This window comes from Crocuta crocuta, unplaced genomic scaffold (assembly GCF_008692635.1).
Source record: "Crocuta crocuta isolate KB4526 unplaced genomic scaffold, BGI_CrCroc_1.0 scaffold44, whole genome shotgun sequence".
Classification (NCBI taxonomy): domain Eukaryota; kingdom Metazoa; phylum Chordata; class Mammalia; order Carnivora; family Hyaenidae; genus Crocuta; species Crocuta crocuta.
In genome coordinates this window covers 7,334,958-7,357,152 of record NW_027530179.1, presented here as the reverse complement: position 1 = coordinate 7,357,152, position 22,195 = coordinate 7,334,958, and the positions used below count along the sequence as shown (strand labels likewise).

The window sequence follows — 22,195 nt, the reverse complement described above, 5'->3', positions numbered from 1 at the left end:
AAGGGGGGTGGGGGGAGGGAAATACTAATTTTTTAAATTAAATTAAATTAAATTTATGTTTTAATATAGTTTATTGTCAAGTTGATTTCCGTAAAACACCCAGTGCTCATCCCAACAAGGGCCCCCTCAGTGCCCATCACCCATTTTCCCCTCTCCCCCACTCCCCATCAACTCTCAGTTCTCAGTATTTAAGAGTCTCTTATGGTTTGCCTCCCTCCCTCTCTGTAACTATTTTTCCCCTTTCCTTCCCCCATAGTCTTCTGTTAAGTTTCTCCTGATCCACAAATGAATTTTAAGTTTTACTTTGCTGTTTATATTTTATTTCAAAATAAAGTATTCCTCTGGTTGTGTCTTCTAACAATAATGCAGTGTGCCCCATATGTTTATAGCAGATGTAATTCACGAAACACCTTCCCATTTTACTGTTACATTCTGATCCTGTGAAGTAGGAATGAGTATCTTCTTCATTTCCTGCCATATATTAAGTTTGTGGAAAATTGCCTAATCTGGGAGGAAAAAAAAAAAAAACCAGCTCCTTACATGTGCAGTAAAACATGTTGAGTACATATTCTGTAATATACACTGAAAGGAGCAGGTTTGCAAAAACCTACCCTTGAAGAGCTTTCAGGCTTAATTAGACCTGCCCAACAGAAATTACTCTAGTCCTTTAGTACTTATATAATATTCCCTTCCTTTACTGATAGTACCCATACAGTCACATCTATAATTCTGAGATTTCACCAGAGTACTTACTTTGTAGCATCTCCTTTAGGAACTTGTCTGTTTCACTCACCCCTTACCCCTGAGGAACATTTATAAAAGGTCTTAAGTTTTTCTCATCAGGTTTAGATGAAAGGGAGAGATAGAAATTACATATTATGTATGTATTATAACACCAGGAACTGCTGGTTACTAGAAATACAGGGGAAAATAAGACATGGTACCTGTCCTCTTGGAATTTCCATGTTAGTGGGAGAGACAAATAATAAGTAAACAAGATAACTATAGATTATGTATTTTGCGAGGGAAATAAGTAGGGTGAAATGGTAAAATTGTACAGTGAGAGATTTTCTGTTAGGTAGGGTGGTTATAGGAGCCTCCTCTGAGAAGGTGTTTAAGCTGAGACACAAAGGATTGAGAGGAACACCTTGTCAAGAACAAAGGGTAGAGCACTTCAGGCAGAAGAAAGCCAAGTGTAAAGCTTCTGAGATGGGAGGAAGCTTGCTGTGTTCTAGGAACCAAAGGCCAGTGTGGCTAGAGCATAGCTCAAAGGGAGGAGAGTGGCTTGAGGTAAGATTGGAGATCATTGAGCTCTGTAGACCATAAGGACTTGGGATTATATATTTTTGTACAAAGAGAAACTGTTGAAAGGTTCTGGCAAGGTGGTGATGTGATCTGACACACATTTTTTAAAGCTCATTTTAACTGTCTCATGGAGATTGGATTACAGGGAGCTGATGCAGGGTAGGTGGTAAGAATGGAAACTGGAAGAGGCAGTTGTACCAGCTGTGGAGAGATGGTGGCAATTTGGTCTAGGATGGTGGTTCTCAACCTTGGCAGCACATTAGATAACCACTTGGGGGTGCTTTTAAAAATCCTGAGGTCTACACATCAGTCAGAGTGGCTACAATGAGTAAATCAGAGGACTCTAGATGCTGGCGAGGATGTGGAGAAATGGGCACCCTCCTACACTGTTGGTGGGAATGTAAACTGGTGCAGCCCCTCTGGAAAACAGTGTGGAGGTTCCTCAAAAAATTAACAATAGAACTCCCCTATGACCCAGCAGTAACACTGCTAGGAATTTACCCAAGGGATCCAGAGTGCTGATGCACAGGGGCACATGGACCCCAATGTTCATAGCAGCACTCTCAACAATAGCCAAAACATGGAAAGAGTCTAAGTGTCCATCAACGAATGAATGGATCAAGAAGATGTGGTTTATCTATATGATGGAATACTACATGGCAATGAGAAAGAATGAAATCTAGCCATGTGTAGCAACATGGATGGACCTTGAGGGTGTTATGCTGAGCGAAATAAGTCAGGCAGAGAAGGACAAATATATGTTTGCACATATAGGAGGATTAGGAGGAAATTAACAAAGGACTGTGGGGGAGAAGAAGGGGGGAAACGGGGAGAGGGAGAGAGGCAAACCATGAGAGACTCTTGAATTTTGAGAACAAACTGAGGACTGATGGGTGGGGGAGGGGGAGAGGGGGAGATGCGCATGGAAGAGGGCACTTGTGGGGATGAGCACTGGGTGTTGTATGGAAACCGACTTGACAATAAACTATTAAAAAAATCAAAGTAAAAAATTTTTAAAAATCCTGAGGTCTAGGCTTTGCCCCAGACCAATCAGAATACCTTGAGGGTAGGCCCAGGAATAAGGATTTTTTTTTTTTTTCAGTTTTACAGGCTATTCCAATGTTGAAGCCAAGGTTGAAACCATTGGTGTAGAGATAAGGCAGAGGAGCTGTAAGGAGATGAATTGATTTGAAATGTGTTTTGCAGGTTCAACAACAGGGTTTGCTGATATATTGGGAAGTAGTGGGAAGTAGTGAGGAAAGCGACTCTAAAGTTTTTAGCTTTCATAATGAGTTAATGGTGGTGTCACTTAACCAAGATGGGCAAGACTGGGCTTTGAGAAAGAAAATCAAGCATTCTGTTTTGAATATATTGAGTCTGAGATGTCAATAAGGCATTCAAATGGAAAAATGAAGTCAGTAGCCATGATTGAGACTGGAGCTCAGAGAATAGATCTTTTAGAGACAAAAAGTGAGCTGATGGCATAAAGATGTTACTTAAAATTAAGAACTGCTTACGTCCACATGAGATGAGTGTAAATAAAGAGAAAGAGCTTAAGACTGAGGCTTGAGGGACTTGACCAGATAGATTATGATTGAAGAGCACAAACCTACAAAAGAAACTGTAAAGCAGCCAGTTAGGTAGGATACTGTCGTGTTCCTGAACCAAAGAAGTAGAGGCTCCAGGGGAAGAGGACGGCGGCTGGCTAGGTTGGAAATGAAAGGTATAAAGTACAGTGTGATGTGAGAAAAATATTGACTTTTGTAAGATGAATGCTATTGATGATCTTGACCATTTTAGTGATGTGATGGATTTGGAAGTCAGAGAATGCTGAGAGAAGAATGATAGAGAAAAAAGGGTGAATAGGATGTGAGGAGCAAATTGTATATGGCCAACTCTTGTGAGAATCTTTTTTGTTGGGAATGTAGCAGGAAAATTGAGCTAATAGCAAGAGAAGAAAGTAGAATCAAGGATAGGTCGGTTAATTTTTGTTATATTTTGGGTTTGTTTTTAAAGATACTACGAGGAATGATTCAGTAGAGAAGATAAGGGAGTGAAGTTCTTGAACGGATGGGAGGGGCTAGCATCCAACCACAAATGGGGAGGCTTTGAAGAGAACGGAGTAGTTCTTTCATTTTCAAGAAGATGGATATAGAAACAGGCAGATTTGGGGAGAAAACTAAGGGAAAGGAAAGAGTCTGTGCCTTCCAGTGAACAGATAGACCAGAGAAGATATGAGGAAAAACTCAGTAGTCCATTCTTTTGATCATGTATGATTCTGCCATGCTCTAATCATCAAGAATCATATCATCATCAAGAATCAAGAATCATATGTGATTCTTTTTTAAGTTTATTTATTTTGAGAGAGACAGAGAGAGAGGGAGATAGAGAATCCCAAACAGGCTCTGCACTGCCAACCGTGGAGCTGGACTCAGGCCTCAAACTCACAAACCATGAGCTCATGACCTGAGCCGAAATCAAGACCAGGTGCCCCTAATATATCTGATTTTGATGCATTTCCCTCTCTCTCCTTTACTTGATTTCAGACGTGCTGTGTTTTGGAGGAGATATCCTAAATATCACAGGTATTTTTCAGCTTTTCTGAAAATTTAAAGGACTGTAAGTGAGGAAGACTGCATGTAGGTGGAATTTGACATATTTTTTTTATTCGGCATCGTTTGATTATCTAATATGTACTAGGTCCTGGGGAAACAAAGATGAGGACAACACAGTTTGTGCCTCAGAGGTTTTCCCAGTCTAATGAAAAAGCCTTGCCCGTATTAAGTTCATATGTGCCTTGCAATTTGCTTAGATTGGGTGACAGAAAAGTTCCTATAAAGCATTCGTAAGAAAATTGATGAGAAACTTAGTCATCAAGAGCAGAAGCTGTAAGTAAGATAGGGAGGAGTCAAAATCTCCTATCTGGAGAACTCTTAGATCTCCTGTCTAGAGAACTCTTGGGTCATTAAGAGCTATATGTCAAAGAGTTGGCCTTTTTTTTATTTAAACTTAACTAAACTACCCTTGAAATTAGATTTGAACATGAACCTGTACTTTATGAACCTCTTAGCTAGTACCCCTCCCTTTCTATTAGTACACTGATGGAGGAAGATTCTTCCCGTTAATATTTCTAATATTTGAGAAAAGCATTCTTTAGGAAAAGGTTCTTCCCTCTAATATTTCTAATATTTAAGAAAAATATTCTTAAACGTTAGGAACATTTCAGCTTCTGCCTAGTCATGTTGTATGATGAGTGACTTTGAGGTTCTAAGGCAGTATTGTAACCAAGCATAATGTACAGGTCCAAGAAACCTCGCCTAACACCTTATATGATATCTTCTGCATAACTGAGGGCTCTGCCCAGATCAGGTGAACCCAGATATTCGGTCCCTGTTAGCCTGTCTTCTGTTTCTGCAGGGAATGTGCTCCTGGCACTCTGGACGGTGAAACAGAATCAACTGAGTGACATCATTACCTTGGTGGCAAAATGCAGTCTGGAGATACAGGAAAAATTTGGGATCTACCATACCAGAGAAGGCCAGGACCTGCAGCTAAAGATAGGTAGTAGCTATTAAAAGAGTGCTCAATAAAACAAACAAACAAAAAACTATAAAAATTTCCAATTATAAATGACAACCTGGCAAAAAATATTTGCAGCTTATATCATGTACACAAAGGGTGACTATTAGAAATGGAATATGTAGAAATCAACGGAACTAACATTTTAAGAGAAAATGGCAAAGGACATGAATTGATAGTAGGTAGACAATTACATCTTTTAAAATATGAAAAGATGTTCAATTTCATAATAAGAAAATGCCAATTGAAAGTACATTGAGATTATTTCTCACCTATAGATACACAAAAATTCAGATGCTGAACACACTGTTGATAAGGCAATGAAGAATAAACATTCTCATACATTGCTGGTGGGAGTCAACAGCAGTACAACTTCTATGAAGAATAATTCAGTAATCTCTGTCAAGATTACAAATGCATTATTCTTCAACCCAGCAGTCCCACTTCTGAATATTTATCCTACAGGTATACTTGAGTATGTATAAAATGTTATATGTACAAGATTGTTGATTGCAATATGTTTTGTAATAAAAGATTGAAACCGATCTACAGGAGACTGATTAAATAAAAACAATATGTCTAGTCAATGAGCATTTTTGCAGATTTAAAAAAAGATATTCTGATATAGCAATGTCTTAAAAATATAGTTGAGAAAAAGCAAAATGCAAAGCACTTTGTCTGGTATGCTACCTTTTGTATAAAGATGAAAAATAAGAATTTTTCTCGCTTGTTCATATTTGTATAAGGAAACACTGGAAAGATATATAAGAAATGAGAGGAAAATAGTGTAGATAGGCATATAGGTGAAATCAAGAATTTAATTTTAATTCCAGTATAATTAACACACAGTGTTATATTTGTTTCAAGTGTACAATACAGTGATTCAGTAATTCCATACATCATCCAGTGCTCATCACAAGTGCACTCCTTAATCCTCATCACCTCTTTAACCCATCCCCCTACCCCCACCACTCTTCTGAATGCCATCAGTTTGTTCTCTATAATTGAATCTGTTCTTTGATTTGTCTCTCTCTCTCTTTTTTCTTTTGCCTACTCGTTTTGTTTTATTAAATTCCACATATGAGTGAAATCATATGGTATTTGTCTTTTTCTGACTTATTTTGCTTAACATTATACTCTTAGCTCTGTCCATGTCATTGCAAATGGCAAATTTCATTCTTTTAATGGCTACATAATATTCCATTGTCTATATATACCATATCTTCTTTATCCATTCAACTATTGATGGGTACTTGGGCTGCTTCGATAATTTGGCTATTGTAGATAATGCTACTATAGACATAGAGGTACAAGTATACCTTTGAACTAGTGTTTTTGTATTATTTGGGTAAATACCCAGTAGTGCAATTACTGTATGGTAGGGTAGTTCTATTTTTAACCTCCATACTGTTTTCCAGAGTGGCTACACCAGTTTGCCTTCATTCCCACCAACAGTACAGGAGGGTTCCTTTTTCTCCCTATCCTCACCAACGCTTGTTTCTTGTGTTTTTAAGTATAGCTATTTTGACAGGTGTGAGGTGATACCTCGTAGTTTTGATTTGCATTTCCCTGATGGTGAGTGATATTGAACATCTTTTCATGTGTCTGTTGACCATCTATATGTCTTCTTTGGAGAAATGTCTGTTCATGTCTTTTGCACATTTTTGAAATTGGATTATTTGTTTATGTGTGTGTGTTGAGTTGTATAAGTTATTTATAAATTTTAGATACTAACCCTTTTAGCAGATATGTTATTTGCAAATATCTTCTCCCATTCAGTAGATTGCTTTTAGTTTTGTTGATTGTTTCCTTCACTGTGAAGATTTTTTTTAAGTTTTTAATGTTTTTATTTATTTCTGAGAGAGGAGAAAGAGAGAGAGAAAGAGCGTGAGCAGGGGAGGGTCAGAGAGAGAGGGAGACACAGAATCTGAAACAGGCTCCAGGCTCTGAGCTGACAGTCAACGTGGGGCTCGAACCCATGAACCATGAGATCATGCCCTGAGCCAAAGTTGGACGCTTAACCAACTGAGCCACACAGGCGCCCCTTACTGTGCAGATTTTTATTTTGATGTAGTCTCAGTAGTTTTTGCTTTTGTTTTCTTTGCCTCAGGAGATGTATCTGGAAAAATGTTGCTATGGCCAAAGTCAGAGACATTACTGCCTGTACTTTCTTCTAAGATTTTTGTGGTTTCAGGTCTCACATTTAAGTCTTTAATCCATTTTTAGTTTATTTTTGTGTGTGGTGTAAGAAAGTGGTCCAATTTCATTTTTTTTCATGGAGCTGTCCAGGTTTCCCAGCACCATTTGTTGAAGAGACTGTCTCTCCCAATGGATATTTTTCCATGTTTTGTCAAAGATTAATTGACTGTATAAGTGGGTTTATTTCTGGCTTTTCTGTTGTGTTCCATCGATCTGTCTGTTTGTGTGCCAGTACCATACTGTTTTAATTACTACAGCTTTGTGATATAATTGAAGCCTGGAATCATGATCCCTCTAGCTTTGCTTTTCTTTTTGAAAATTGCTTTTAGATTCAGGGTTTTTTGTGATTCCATAAATTTTAGAATTGTTTGTTCTAGCTCTGTGAAAAAAATGATCTTAGTATTTTGATAGGGATTGCATTAAATCTGTAGATTGCTTTGGGTAGTATAAACATTTTAACAATATTTGTTTTTCTAATTCATGAGCATGGAATGTCTTTCCATTTCTTTGTGTAGCCTTCAGTTTCTTTCATCAGTGTTTCATAGTTTTCAGAGTATAGGTCTTTCACCTTTTTGGTTAGGTTTATTCCTAGGTATCTTATTTTTGGTACTGTTGTAAATGGGATTGTTTTCTTAATTTCTCTTTCAACTCCATTATTAGTGTATAGAAATGCAACAGATATCTGCACATTAATTTTGTGTCCTGTGACTTTACTGAATTCATTTATCAGTTCTCACAGTTTTTTGGTGGAGTGTTTATAGTATCATGTCATCTGCAAATAATGAAAGTTTTACTTCTTCCATACCAATTTGGATGCCTTTTATTCCTTTTTGTTGTCTGATTGCTGTGACTAGGACTTTCAGTGCTATGTTGAATAAAAGTGGGGAGAGTGTACATTTTTGACTTGTTCCTGACCTTAGGGGAAAAGCTCTCAGTTTTTCCCCATGAAGGATTATGTTAGCTGTGAGGTTTTTATATATGGCCTTTATTATGTTAGTGTATGTTCCCTTTAAACCTACATTGTTGAAGGCTTTTATCATGAATTGATGTTGTACTTTGTCAAATGCTTTTTCTTGGTCTGTTGAAATGATCATGTGGTTTTTATCCTTCCTCTTACCTATGTGATGCAAATATTGAACCACCCTTCCATCCAGAGAATAAATCCCATTTGATTGGGTGAATGATTTTTCTTTTTTTTTAATCTTTTTTTTTTAATGGTTTATTTATTTCTGAGAGACAGAGAAACAGTGTGAGCAGGGGAAGCTCAGAGAAAGAGGGAGACACAGAATCTGAAGCAGGTTCCAGGCTCTGATCTAGCTGTCAGCACAGAGCCTGACGCGGGGCTTGAACCCACGAACCGCGAGATCATGACCTGAGCCGAAGTCGGACGCTTAGCCAGGCGCCCCTGTGGTGAATGATTTTTCAAATGTATTGTTGAGTACTTTATTTTGTTGAGGATTTTCACATCTATGTTCATCAGAGATATTGGCCTGTAGTTTTCTTTTCTTTCTTTCTTTTTTTTCTTTTTTCTTTTCTTTGTGTGTGTGTGTGTGTGTGTGTGTGTGTGTGTGTGTGCGCGCGCGCGCGCTGTTTTTATCTGGTTGTGGTATCACAGCTATACTGGCCTCATAAAATGAATTTGGAGGTTTTTCATCTCCTATTTTTTGGAGTAGTTTGAAAAGGATACGAATTAACTCTTCTTTAAATGTTTGGTTCAAATTCCTCTATGAAGACATCTTGTCCTGGATGTTTGTTTTGGGGAGCTTTTTGATTACTGATTCAATTTCTTTTCTGGTTATGAATCTGTTCAAATTTTCTATTTCTTCCTGCTTCAGCTTTAGTAGGTTATATATTTCTAGGAATTTATTCATTTCTTTAGGGTTTCCAATCTTTTTGCATCTAGTTTTCATAATATTCTCTTATAATTGTAATTATAGTGTTGTATAGAGTGTAGTGTTGGTTATTATGTCTCTTCTTTCATTTGTGATTTTGTTTATTTGAGTGCTCTCTCTCTCTCTCTTTTGGGGAATGAGTCTGGCTAGAGAGTTATTAATTTTGTTGATCTTTTCAAAGAAACATCTCCTGGTTTCATTGATCTGTTCTATTGTTTTTTAGTTTGTATATCATTTATTTCTGCTCTAATCTTCATTATTTCCTTCTGCTGGTTTTGGTTTTTGTTCGTTATTCTTCTATCTTCTTTACATGTAAAGTTATGTTGCTTATTTGATATTTTCCATGCTTCTTGAGCTAGGCCTGTATCGCTATAAACTTTCCTCTTAGAACTGAACTGCTTTTGCTGCATCCCAGAGGTTTTGGACTGTTGTGTTTTCATTTTCATTTGTTTCCATGTACTTTTTTATTTCTTCTTTGATTCTTTGGTTCACCCATTCATTGTTTAGTAGCATGTGATTTAACCTACATGTATTTGTAGTCTTTACAGATTTTTTTCTTGTGGTTGACTTGTATTTTCACAGCGTTGTGGTCAGAAAAGGTGCTTGATATAACTTCAGTGTTCTTGAACTTGTTGAGGCCTGTTTTGTGGCCTAATATGTTATCTGTTCTGGAGAATGTTCATGTGTACTAGAAAAGAATGTGTATTTTGCTGTTTTAGAATGTAATGTTTTGAATATATCTGTTAACTCCATTTACTCCAGTGTGTCATTAAAAACCATTGTTTCCTTGTTGATGATCTGTCCATTGATGTAAATGTGGTGTTAAAGTCTCCTACTATTGTATTATTATTGATTAGTTCCTTTCTTTTTGTTGCTAATTGTTTAAAGTATTTGGGTGCTCCCATCTTGTGTGCATAAATATTTATAATTGTTATATCTTCTTACTGGATTATCCCTTTATTATTATACAGTGTCCTTTTTGTCTTGTTACAGTCTTTGTTTTATGTCTATTTTGTCCAGTATAAGTATTGCTACTCCAAACTTTATTTTGTCATGCATTTTTACACGATAAATATTTCTCCTTCCCCTCACTTTAGATCTGCAGGTGTCTTTTGGTTTGAAATGAGTCTCTGCATACAGCAGCATACGATTGGTCTTGTTTTTTTTAATCTACTTTGTCATCCTGTGTCTTTTGATTGGAGTATTTATTCCATTTACATTTAGAATTATTATTGATAGATATGTATTTATTGCCATTTTGTTACTTGTTGTCATTTTTGTAGTTTTTCTCTGATCCTTACCTGTCTTTCTCTCTTTCATAGTTTGCTGGTTTTCTTTAGTGATATGTTTTGGATTCCCTTCTCTTTATTCTCTGCATATCTATTAGTGGCTTTTGATCTATGGTTACCATTAGGCTTATATATAACGTCTTCTGCATATAGCAGTCTACATTAAGTTAAGTTGAACCTAAGTTCAAACCTACTCTCTACTTCTCTCCCCTCCATGTTTTAGATTTATGGTGTCATATTTTACATCCTTTTATTTTGTGAATCCTTTGATTTTTTTTTTTACAGAAATACCTATGTTTACTGCTTTTGTGTTTCTTCCTTTTCATACTCTCATTTATGGTCTTTCCTCTCCACTCACAGAATCCCCTAAAGGAATATTTCTTGTAGGACTGATTTAGTGGTCAGAACTCTTTTAGTTTTTGTTTGTCTGAGAAACTCTTTGTCTCTCCTATTCTCAGTGCTAGCCTTGATGGATAGAGTATTCTTAACTATAGATTTTTCCCTTTCAGCACTTTGAATATATCATGCCATTCCCTTCCAGCTTGCAAAGTTTCTGCTGAAAAAACCCACTAGTAGCCTTATGGGGGGAAATTTTTCTTATATGTAACTGTCTTCTTTTCTCTTGCTGCTTATTTTTTTTCTTTATCATTACTTTTTGGCATTTTGATTACTATCTAACTTTGGTTGATGTTGTTGGGGGATCTCTGTGCCTCCTGGCGTTTTGATTACTATCTATCTAAATAACTTTGGTTGGTTTTGTTGGGGGATCTGTAACTCCTGGATCTAGCTATCTGTTTCCTTACCCAGATTAGGAAAGTTTTCAGCTACTGTTTCTTCGCATAAATTTTCTGCTGTCTTTTCTCTCTCTTCTCCTGGAATCCCTATAATGCAAATATTATTACACTTGATGGAGTCACTGAGTTCCCTTATGGCTATGCTCAGTTTTGCATAATTCTTTTTTCTCTCATTTTTCCAGTGTGATTACTTTCCATTCCTCCTTTGCTCCTCTGCTTCTTCCAGACTGCTGTTTATTCTATCAAGTTTATTTTTAATTTCATCTATTGTGTTTTTCATCTCTGATTGGTTCTTTTTTATGTTTCTGCCTCTTCCTTAAGGGTCTCACTGATGTTCTCCACTCTTTTCTTGAGTCCAGTATCTTTATGATCATTACTTTAAATTCTCTGTCAGCTATGTTACTTAATATCCATTTCACTTAGGTCTCTTGCTGTGATTTTGTCCAATTCTTTCATTTGTGCCATATTCCTCTCTCCTCTCATTTTGCCTATCTGTGTCTGTTTCGGTGTGTTAGGAAAGTCAGCTATATCTCTTACTCTTGAAAGTAGTGGGCAGGATGTGCACTTTTAACTAGTGGCACTGTTTCTCCTCCACAGGGCACACACAGCTGCTACGGAGGCCAGCTGGTCTGGGTACTCTGGACAGCACACAAAGGCAGGGTGTGCAGTCTTAACAAGGTGTGTGCATCCTCCATGGAAGGTCAGGAGACACAGTGTTGGCAAGGATTGCCTGGGTTTTCTGGGCAAGGAGATCCACAGCACCAGGACTGAGGCAGGTCTGGCTAGAGCAGGTGGGGCACAGTGTAAGCATGTTAGGTAGTAATTACCATCACTGCACTGTACCAAATCTCTTGTGAATTACTATGTTTGACACTATGGCCAGTGAGAATAGGCCAGCCCCATGCGATATTGCGGATTGTTCCTTCTAATCTCTTCAGGTGGTTTTGTCCCTGGTTTCAGGTAGTTTCCTCACATTGGTGCACTCATTAGTACCCAGCTAAAGACTTGTGGGGGACCTGGTAAAGATCTCTGGAATTCTCTCTCTCTGCACTTCTCTCCAGTACTCACAATGCCCTGTGAACTCTAGCCACCTTGACCTCCTCAGACTCTTAGCTCTGTTTCCCTAACTTGAGGAGTCCTCTGGGCTATACCTGGGTTTCCCCACCCTGAAATGTCCTGGAAACTCTTCGATGCAGTAAGCTGGGATATCAGAGGACTCACCTTGTTTATTTCCCATCTCTCAAGCATCATTGTCCTTCATTGCCTGATGTCCAGTATCTTGAAGACTGTTGGTTTGTGTGTTTTTTCTAGTTTCTTAGTTCCAGGCATTATGATAAATTCACAACCTGTTAAGCCATGTTGACCAAACATATATGTCTCTGCCATTCTTTTAAAATTATTTTCCCTTTGATTTTAGCTTAAATTGGGCAATATTGAACTGTATGTTAACTATAGAATTTAAATAAAATTTTGGAAAGAAGGGGGAGAAAAGATTGGATAACTTAGCTAAGGGCAGAGTTAACTTGGATACAGTCCTTTTTGCCCTGGCAAGCAAGCCAGTTTTTCAGCTATATTAGCAGTAAGAAATGCCTTAGGGTAAGAAAAACAGAAGATAGAATAAAAGTATATGACAAAGCCCAAGTCTGGTAAAATACTGGTTGTCTTCTCGCTTAGCCCTGATTACATGTTGAGGAGGGATGGCGTGGTCACTGTGGCAGCAGCTTCTGAGCATAACCATTTGGTCTCTGCCATCAGGACCTCGCTGTTTGTTACAAAAGCAATTTAAAGAGAAGACTCTTAGAGACCTAGAATCTCTTGCTTCTTCCCCCATACAACCCAGGCGTGTTTGAATGTCTCTAGGTGTGCTTAAGACAGAAGGAAATCTGGAGCAAGGTAATATTTTTGAAGGTAAGTTCACCCAGTATTTCTGCAATAACAAGATTGGCTTGATGCGTAGAGCAGTGTGAGGATTCCAGACCCTACCCCTTCGCATGGTTTTCCACTTGAGTTTGGCCGTTCACCCCTCGTCTCCTTTTTTCCGGATAGGTCTTTCTGCAGGTCGGATCTCCCAGGTTATTATTGGAGATGAGCAGCGACAGTATCTCTTGGTGATTGGGCGGGATGTAGATGATGTCCAAGTAGCTCAACGTTTGGCGCAGGCTAATGAGATTGTTTTGTCCTGGAACTGCTGGCAGCTCTGTGAGCAGTACATGTTTGAAGTGGAAATCATGAGGGAGGATGAAGCTGTGAAGGTAGGAGGCTGGGCCCACCCGCTGCACGGGGCACGGCCCTGGGGGTGGTCACACGTGGCTTGACCAAACCGATGGCCCTTGGAGCTCCGTATTGGAGGGAGGTGGGGGGTATTGTCCCAGGAAGATAGACAAAGCGGAACAATGAGGCTGGAAAGACAGGTGATAAGCAAGGGAAATGGCATCCTCAGGCCCCCTGTTAAGGGACCGTTGGTGATCCATTTGGTGGGTGAGCACACGATTGAACAGTTTCCTTTCTGTAGTTAAGAGATATGCGGATCATTGACCCGTTTGATTTTGATGAGCATTTTGACAAGTGCCTCGATTACCTGCCACATTACCGGACGAGTGCTGGTAGGTTACTTGGTCCTTTCTACCCCAGCCCAAAAGTTTAAAGGTAAATTTTCCATATGGCTGGAGACATTTTGTTTTCCTTTTCTCAGATACTTTAAGGACTGCCCTGGATTTGGATCCAGACTCTGCACTTGAACAAACCCTGCGGAAGCACATAATGAAAAACCTTTTGAAAAAGGTTATTTTCTAGTTCTTGAATCACCGGGTAGACTATGTGTGTGTTTATGTCAATAGGTATATATTTATATGTAATGACCTTTTCATGTTGATCAAGTTTGTCTCCTGCTCTCCATTGTAATGCCAACAGATTTCCCGTCTGTACCAATTACTATGATGACATGTCTTATCACTTCAGATTTCTCAGTTCTAAAAATGGAAACCATATTTGTTTTTCAATTTGTCCTTCAAGAAGCTAGTACATTATAAACAGGGTAGAGAGTATATGCGTGGTAAATATGTGTTGACTGATTGTGTATATAGAATCTATGTGAATCCCTTAGTAAGTGATATAATCACTAATAGAATAGACATATCAAACTCATAAAAAGAAAACATAAAATCCCGGCAGATATCATTAGTGAGTTAGGTTTAAAGTCAGTTTTAATTCCAAGTGCACTGGTTAGTATATCCTCTATATCTCTCAAACCTGAATTTTAAGCTTTTTGTCTGACATCTGTAAGTTATTTTCTCATACTCACTATGAAGTATAGAATTTAAATGCCTGAACATGATACTGAGAGTTGAAGATGCAGGCATTATAACTCACTGTGTCTTTGCAGATTGATGAAGGGCAGCCTATAGAGTATGTATCCGAATTTCGTACCGTTACTATGGTTTTGGTCAGGCTAGAGTTCCACAAGTCAGCATGGATGTTGCATTTGTGTCATCGTATCCAGGAGGCTGCCCTATACATCTCCACAGTCATAGAGAAAGGGGGTGGCCAGCTGAGCCGGATCTTTATGTTTGAGAAGGTAAGTACAGGAAAACTTGACCCATCAGCATTGAAGGTGAAGGAAGAATAACAGTCTTGTATCTCACGTAACACATGTGTAAGTCAGATTCCCTGAGTTTTCTTTTGTGACAGGCTTATGACATTGAATGTTCAACTGATAGTTTAGGAATGGGAAGTACTAGTTAATTTCATTTTAAGGGTACCTGAGAATTACTTTCCATGTCCTTTTTCATTCAATTATTGTTGAAAAATTTTTGTCAGAGCAAAAGAATATTTTTCTGGCTCTATTAAAAGTAAATGTAATCAGATATTTCTGATAATTGAGCTTGGAAAAGAGCAGTATCATAATACATGACATTACAGGTGAATAAAATGTGGGTAGACTTAGCTCAAGGCATATAGTAGAAATGGAATTTTTGAAAAGTTCTTGACATCAATTTTTCTTGTGTTTTAAGTTGCAGTTCTTTGAATAGTTAGTTAAATCAAGATTTTATTTCTTCTTTTTTTAATCTCCATGTTGATGTGGCCCAGAGTGTCCATTTCATGAATCCTGTAGAATTCACCATTCCTAATAGAATACTAGTGGATAAAGGCTCTGGCTTCATTCAGGGAAATTGGTGCAGTTGAGGCAAGCCGTAGTCTTTCCCCAGGTAAACTTCTCTTTTCCTTCTTTGTCATCTGTCCCAGGGCTGCATGTTCCTCTGTGTTTTTGGCCTTCCTGGGGATAAGAAGCCCAATGAGTGCGCACATGCCCTGGAGAGCTCCTTCACCATCTTCAGCTTCTCCTGGGACACTCTTGCTGAGACCAAGTGAGGAGGAAGGTGGGGCAGAGAGGAGCTCCTCAGGCCCCATGGGGCTCTTCAGGCAGGGCAGGAGGGAGTAACAAGTAGCAGGGGTTGAGAGTGTCCAGAATCTGCCTAAAGGGGAGGGAACATGCTAAGGGAAGTCAGAAAATAAGATCTATTAAGAAATTAGGCACAGAATTATATATAGATACTCAGGGAAAATGAAGATAAGTTGCCATCTAATGGCGTGGAAGAGGGGGAGGAACCAAATACACCTAGCAAGATTCAAGAACACTGCAAAGGGACAAGCAATGTGCAGATGAATGTAATACAAGCAATGTATCTGTATGTGGTGGGAATGTAGAACAAAGGCTGCCTATCTACAAGGAGGGGAGATGTGAGAAGTGAAGTTGTGGGGCATTATGGATATAGGAAAGGACCGCTGCTGGTTAACGCTCTCCTTCTTGGCTTTCAATCTTATTATTCCCACTAATTCTCACTGAACTGATCTCCCACCTCCATATCCACCCCCACCCTCCCACCTTCTACAAAAGCGTTGCCTTAATGAAGGTAAAGAAAATTCCATTTTCCCACTAGTCACACTATAACAATGTGGATTAGAATTTTTCAGATGACTTTTTTTTTCAATAGAAAGCTCTGAGGAAGGTATATACATAAAGAGATTTGAATTTGAAAACAGTTATTTTTAATGTTAACATCATGTCAAAGATTTGTTGCTCTGTTTATTCAAGATGAATAAAAATTGTATAGTGCTTTAACACTTATAGGATATTTTAGTATATGCTACCAACGTTTTTATCCCTCTTTTACACATGAGGAAACTAAGGCGACAGAAGAGGAATTTCTAGCGTATAGCAGAGCATGTAATGAAACCCAGGCCTTCTGTCCTCAAATCCTGTGTCATTTTCATTACCTCACAGCTGCCTCTTATGAAATGCAAATACTCTCCAAAGGCATAGCATACATTACTAATGTGATACCATTGTGGAAGCATCATAGTATCTGTAAAACTCTTATAGAATATTAGTACTGAACAGTAACTTAGAAATTATCTGACCCAACTTTTTATTTTACAAATAAGAAAGATACTTAAGTTGCTCCATATAGGTAGTCAGACTCTTAGCCCAAGGCTGATATGAGTTGGCACTTCTTTTAACATTGATGGGATCCGCAGATCCCACTTACAGCCCACTTCCCACTTATCTCTATAGTATAGGTGTGCTGAGCCATTGCTTCCAGTGCTGATCTCTTATGCTCTTGAATTTTATATTGTCCTGTGGCCTTCAAGAGTCCTGAGTGAGATAGTCATTTCTTAGGCCATATTCTATGTTTTCACTCTTATGTATTTTAGAATATAGTAGATTTTAAGAGCTAGATAGAATCTGAGAGTTCATCTGATGATAATCTCTTCTTAACTAAGAATCCAGAAACTAAGATCCAGAGGTTATGGTTGGTAAAGCCACATAGCTCGACAGTGCCAGAGCCTAAAAGCTAGTTTCCAGGTCAGTGTTTCTTTACTTGAAAATAATTACTATCTCAGTAACACTAGTTCCTTAATAAATCATGAGAAGAAGATTTTCATGGCCAAATATGTTTGGGAAGTGGTGCAAACTATATTTCCTTCTTAGAGGTTCACAATATAAATTAGCATCAAAGGTTCAGGGTAGGCTTATAATAAAGAAATTTGTTATATTTTGTTTTAATCAACACTTCCCAAATTTACTTGATCACCAAACACTTTTCTCCAGAAAGACCTATAAACATCCAGAAGAATGAATGTTCTGAGGAGCATATTTTGGGAAATGCTGCACTAACAAGATGCTAAAGCTTGCCTTCTTCACCCGAAATTCAAGTGTAGAGCTGTAGCCTCCAGGGTTGCCTGTGTGATGTCATCGGTAGTGGATACTATTACTCCTGCCTCTGCGTGTCACATCAGTCTCACCAGAACCATGTTCCATGTCTCCTTTTTCAGTGACCCTGTTCACCTCGGGTCATCTTCTAAATTCCCCTTTCTAAACTAGGAAATACCTTCAGTTTTCAGTTCATTTACAGAAGAAAGAGGATTATCTGAGTCCTATGATTGATCGGGCTTTTCTGGCTTGTGACTGTTTCTCCAGGGTATTTTTGAGACTCAGGCAGTGAGTCTCAGAATCTCAGCATTATAGTTTTTCAGCACCTCTTTATGCATCTCTGTATATGCTGAATAAATAATGTATTTTTCATCAGTGAAGAACCTCTTTTAAAAAAGGAAGAAGGAACATAGACTGCCAGGAAGAACAAGGGGGAATTCTAAAGTGCAGTAGAAAGATACGAGAAATGACCAAGTGAGAAAAGTATTATTTGCTTTGTTCTCACAGCCTTGTTAATAGCTGAGTTTGTCGTATTTGTAAATGCATTCATTCAACAAGCATTCATTGCACACTACTCTGAGCCAGGCACTGTGCTGGTTGTGGTGGATTTAAAGAGAAATAAGACACTACCTCCTTCACTAAGTAAACAACTAACTTTAATAACATGAGATGTAAGTGCAGGAATAAAATGATATAGGAGCTGCAGCAAAGTACTCTGGGAAGACAGAGTTAATTTTCTTAGAGGTCACAGAGAAATCTTGACTTTAAAGGCAACATTTGAACCAGGTTGAGAAGAGAAGGAGTTGAACAGTTAGAGAAAGCAGGAAGGGTCTTCCGTGGTAGACCAAGGAAGCCTGGTGAGACAGGAGGAGATGTTTAGTCTTATTCTTGCTGTGGCAGCAGAACCAGCTGCCTGGATCTTGTCTTGGGTGTCTCTTATTCACCCTGAGCAATGGGCCCAGTGAAGAGTCCTCAGTCCTGTCCTTGGAGCAAGGCAGGAGAGTTTTGGTGGCGCAGGAGACAATGTTAGCGTTGTTGCCACTTTTCATACCTCTGCAAACAACTAAAATTGGTATACATGTAGATTAAACTTGAAACTAATTTATGCCTCATTGTACCACTTGCATATCTTATCTGTCCCGTGAAATTTTTACATCAAGAAAATCTGATTATTCCCTTGTTACTGTATGAATTTGCCACCTTGGAGCCTTTGCTTCACCTGGAACAGTATATGCCCCCACCCCCTCTTTAAATAACTCGTATTTCTAGTACTTCCCCATCCCTGGCCTGCGTAGCACCACTTTCCCTTCACTTCTCCCTACTCCAAGCACACCGTCTGTGCTGTAGCCATCCTGAACTGCTTCATTTTGCACAAACACAGCAGGCTTTTCAGAGTCTGTCTTTCCCCACTAGATGGAATGCTGCTGCCCTGCTTTGGCAGTACTTCAGCTTAAAAGTCCAACCCCATGTCCTCTCCTTTCTGAGTGCTTTTTCTACCTCTAAAGTGTGAGTTAACACATGCATTCTGTTTGCTGTTAATTTGCTGTACTGATCTCTAATATGTAGTATTTGTCTTGCTAACTTATAAATTTGTCTCTTCACCTCCCTCAATTTCTACCACCCTCCCTCTGCCCAACATTAAACTCCTCGAGAGCAAGATATTTTAAATACCTAGCCCAGTACTTGGTACTATACGTACTTGTCAGTCCTTGTTAAATGAATGAACCTATGCATGCATGAATGAGTGAATGAAAGAGGGAGGAAGGAAGGAAGGGAGGGAGGGAGGGAGGAAACATATTGCTCATTTTTAAAATATATCCCAAAGACTAATTTGCTTCAGGAAGGCTTCCGTCAACAGCTTGACCCTCTGGTTATTCCTTTACTCTGACATTCTAGCATTATTTGACCCATTAACCCTGTACTGATACCTGTTGATCTACTTTTAATTTTGGAATTTTATTTGAGGCAGTATGGTATAGTGGAAATAACCTTGGTCTAGGAGTCAGGAGGCCTGGGTTCTCATTCTGACTCTACTATTGACTTCTGCTATGTGACTCTAAGAAAGTTAGTTAGCTCCTTCAGTTTTGGCTTTTGTTTTTTTGTTTCTGTTTGTCAAATGGGGTTAAAATATTTGCCCTACATTCCTCACATATTTGTTGTTAATTACTCCTCAAAGGATCAGATGAGGTAATCAATTTGAAAGTACTTCAAAAACAATCTAACAGATCTAAGGTTTTTTTTGTTTTTTTTTTTTTTTTTCTGCCGATATTAGCTCCCCAACTAAAGCTCCTTGAGTATGGGGACTATTTTGTTTCTTTGTACTTTGTACACATCATATGATGTGGATCGACAGCAGTCTCTGGCCTTTTCTATTCTGAACTCTAAAACTAGACACCTTGATCTGAGGAGTGACAGATCGAGTGCCTGACTTGCAGGCTTCTGACTGTACTCACCCACTGTTGCTTTTCCGGTCCCTAGGCTTGTTTCCATCAGTATCACCAGTGGACCCGTATTCTGTGGCGTGATTGGGGCAGTAGCAAGACACGAATATACAGGTAGAATAGGACATTGGTCTGTTACCTCTGTGACTTAGCGAGTGGTTGTGGAAGAGATGGTCCAAAATTTCTCTATCCTTTACTGTCTCCCTAACACAGTTATTGGCCCAAAGGTGAGTCTTGTGGCCAGAATGATAACTGCTTATCCAGGTTTGGTGTCCTGTGATGAGGTAACATATCTAAGATCCAAGCTGCCTGCTTACAACTTCAAGAAGCTCCCAGAGAAAATGATGAAAAACATCTCCAATCCAGGGAAGATGTATGAATACCTTGGCCATAGAAGATGTATGTGAGTATCATTATGTGATAGTTTATTCTCATCTCTTTTACAGAATCAGGGTATAGGAATAACCAGTGTTTGTATGAACCTAGAAAGAAAGATGCTTCTGGTTCTGGCTTGCTCAAATAAGAGACATAAGAGATCTTTAGCTTTTCTGTTTAGCTCTTAGTTATTTCCTCAGTGAACTTCTATAGTGCTGTCCAACAGGAAGAGAATGCAGTAGGTTGCAATCTGCGTGTTCTTTTCTCTGTGTACTTCACAATTTATTTACTTCTCTGAGCCTGGAACAATCAATAACTCTCCCCTTCCCCCCCAAAGATTTTTATTTTTTTATAACTCTTTTATATAGAATTTGGGGCCTTTTCAGTTATCTGAAGGTACTTGCTGATGAGCACAAATTGTTCTCTATCTACTTAGAGATATATAGTCTATCTATCCCAATCTATTCTTAATAGACACGTTTCTCTTTGTCCTTTTTCCCAGAATGTTTGGGAAGAGACATTTGGCCAGAGAGAGAAATAAAAATCACCCTTTGTTAGGTGAGTTTTCAATTCTACCTTAGTTCATTTTTATTTCAGCTATAGATGGTTAAACATTTTTTTAAAATGCAAGACTGAAATGCTTCTAAGCCTGTATTTAAAAAATAGAAAGCAGCCTTCTTAGTGAATTTATGTTCAGTTTGAAGCTGTCTTGCCATTTCTTTTCCTTGCTGAATGTTTACACTTCAGGTGGAGTCTTCTCACTGTGCCTGAGATGTACTAACATTTAGTAAGAATCTTTGTAAGACAGTTCAACTGTTGAGTCTGCTCAGCTTGTTGTGGACCATCTTTAGAGGGAACTTCCTCATTATGAGACAGGAAAGAGAGCACCAAGACTGCTATGTCCCATGCTGTGTATTCCCTAGCTTTGCATTTGTCTTAATTTGTATCTCTTAGTTTTCTTTTTTCTTTACATAGCAGTGATCAACTTTGAGGACTAAATTGTTATAATGGAAATTTTTACAAAAAGCTAAGAGTATGTAGTAGCTGCCAAGTCTATGTGATGTCTAATTATTCTTAATGTTGTTACTTAAACTCTGGAGCAAACCTCCAAGCCTGGTACACTTTCCTGTATAGTCCTGAGTTGATTTTATAGAAAGAGATGTGAAGCCTCATCAAAGAATGGGATTCTGCCCAAGGTTCTAGAGGAGAAGCCATTCTGAGAATTACCTTTGCAAATTAAATATAGAGTATCTACTATATTTAGAGCACGGGAGTAGTAGGTGCTCCCTGTCTCTCTACAGACCGAGAGAAAGAACTGGAAGCCTTTCGCATGGCACAGCAGGGATGTTTGCACCAGAAGAAGGGGCAAGCAGTTTTGTATGAAGGTGGAAAAGGCTATGGCAAAAGTCAGCTGTTGGCTGAAATAAACTTCCTGGCCCAGAAGGAAGGGCACAGGTAAAGAGTCCTGCTTTCTGGCTTAGTGTCTGCTTCTCTTGAGGCTCCTTCCTCTTGTTGGTGAGACTCTTGTATCATTAGATTCAGCATCCTTGGGCTGGAGGAGTGAGTAACCTCTCTGTGGGTCAAGGGATTCCCAGTGACCATAGTGACATTCGCCAGGGTATTGCCATTGAAGCTGAAGGAGGCAGATTTCAAGCAGTGCTTCTATGCCATCCAGACCCTCATGGCCATCTTCTTTGAGATTGACACATGTCCAGCCACTTACCGCCAAGAGTGCCTACACAAACAGCTCCGTGGGATGGTGGAGGAACCTCTTCATTGCCTTTTTAATGACCTCTTCTTTGTGAAGGTAATGCTGAATTGGATTATTGATGCTATTTTTGATAGATAGTTCAACTCAGGATTGTTTTCTAATCTAATGCCCTTTGGTCATATCTGTATAGCTTAAGAACATATAGTTAGCGGTGGCAGGATTGAGATTTGAAATCCCTTTGACACCAAATCCAGGCTTTCTCTTTTTTGAAGAGAGTAGATTCTAGGACTGACTCCAGTACTTGCTAATCATATGTCATGGCATAAATCACTTAGCCTGAGCTAAATTTTTTCACCTGTGAAATGATTATAGTACTTTATATGATTTGTACATTCATTT

The 22,195-nt window shown here is 38.7% G+C and overlaps 1 protein-coding gene across 1 annotated transcript in view; it reads left to right on the top strand.

The window, feature by feature from the left end:
* The window catches only part of LOC144232217 (adenylate cyclase type 10-like), a 50,305-nt gene that overhangs the window by 1,384 nt on the left and 26,726 nt on the right, over positions 1–22,195 (top strand). Inside the window, exons 3-14 of the mRNA XM_077764991.1 lie at positions 3,852–3,890; positions 4,723–4,866; positions 13,105–13,310; positions 13,571–13,661; positions 13,751–13,839; positions 14,441–14,632; positions 15,301–15,422; positions 19,748–19,824; positions 19,924–20,113; positions 20,588–20,643; positions 21,387–21,540; positions 21,703–21,892. Of these exons, the coding sequence (XP_077621117.1) occupies positions 3,852–3,890; positions 4,723–4,866; positions 13,105–13,310; positions 13,571–13,661; positions 13,751–13,839; positions 14,441–14,632; positions 15,301–15,422; positions 19,748–19,824; positions 19,924–20,113; positions 20,588–20,643; positions 21,387–21,540; positions 21,703–21,892 (1,550 nt within the window). The remainder of the gene's footprint in view (positions 1–3,851; positions 3,891–4,722; positions 4,867–13,104; positions 13,311–13,570; positions 13,662–13,750; positions 13,840–14,440; positions 14,633–15,300; positions 15,423–19,747; positions 19,825–19,923; positions 20,114–20,587; positions 20,644–21,386; positions 21,541–21,702; positions 21,893–22,195) is intronic.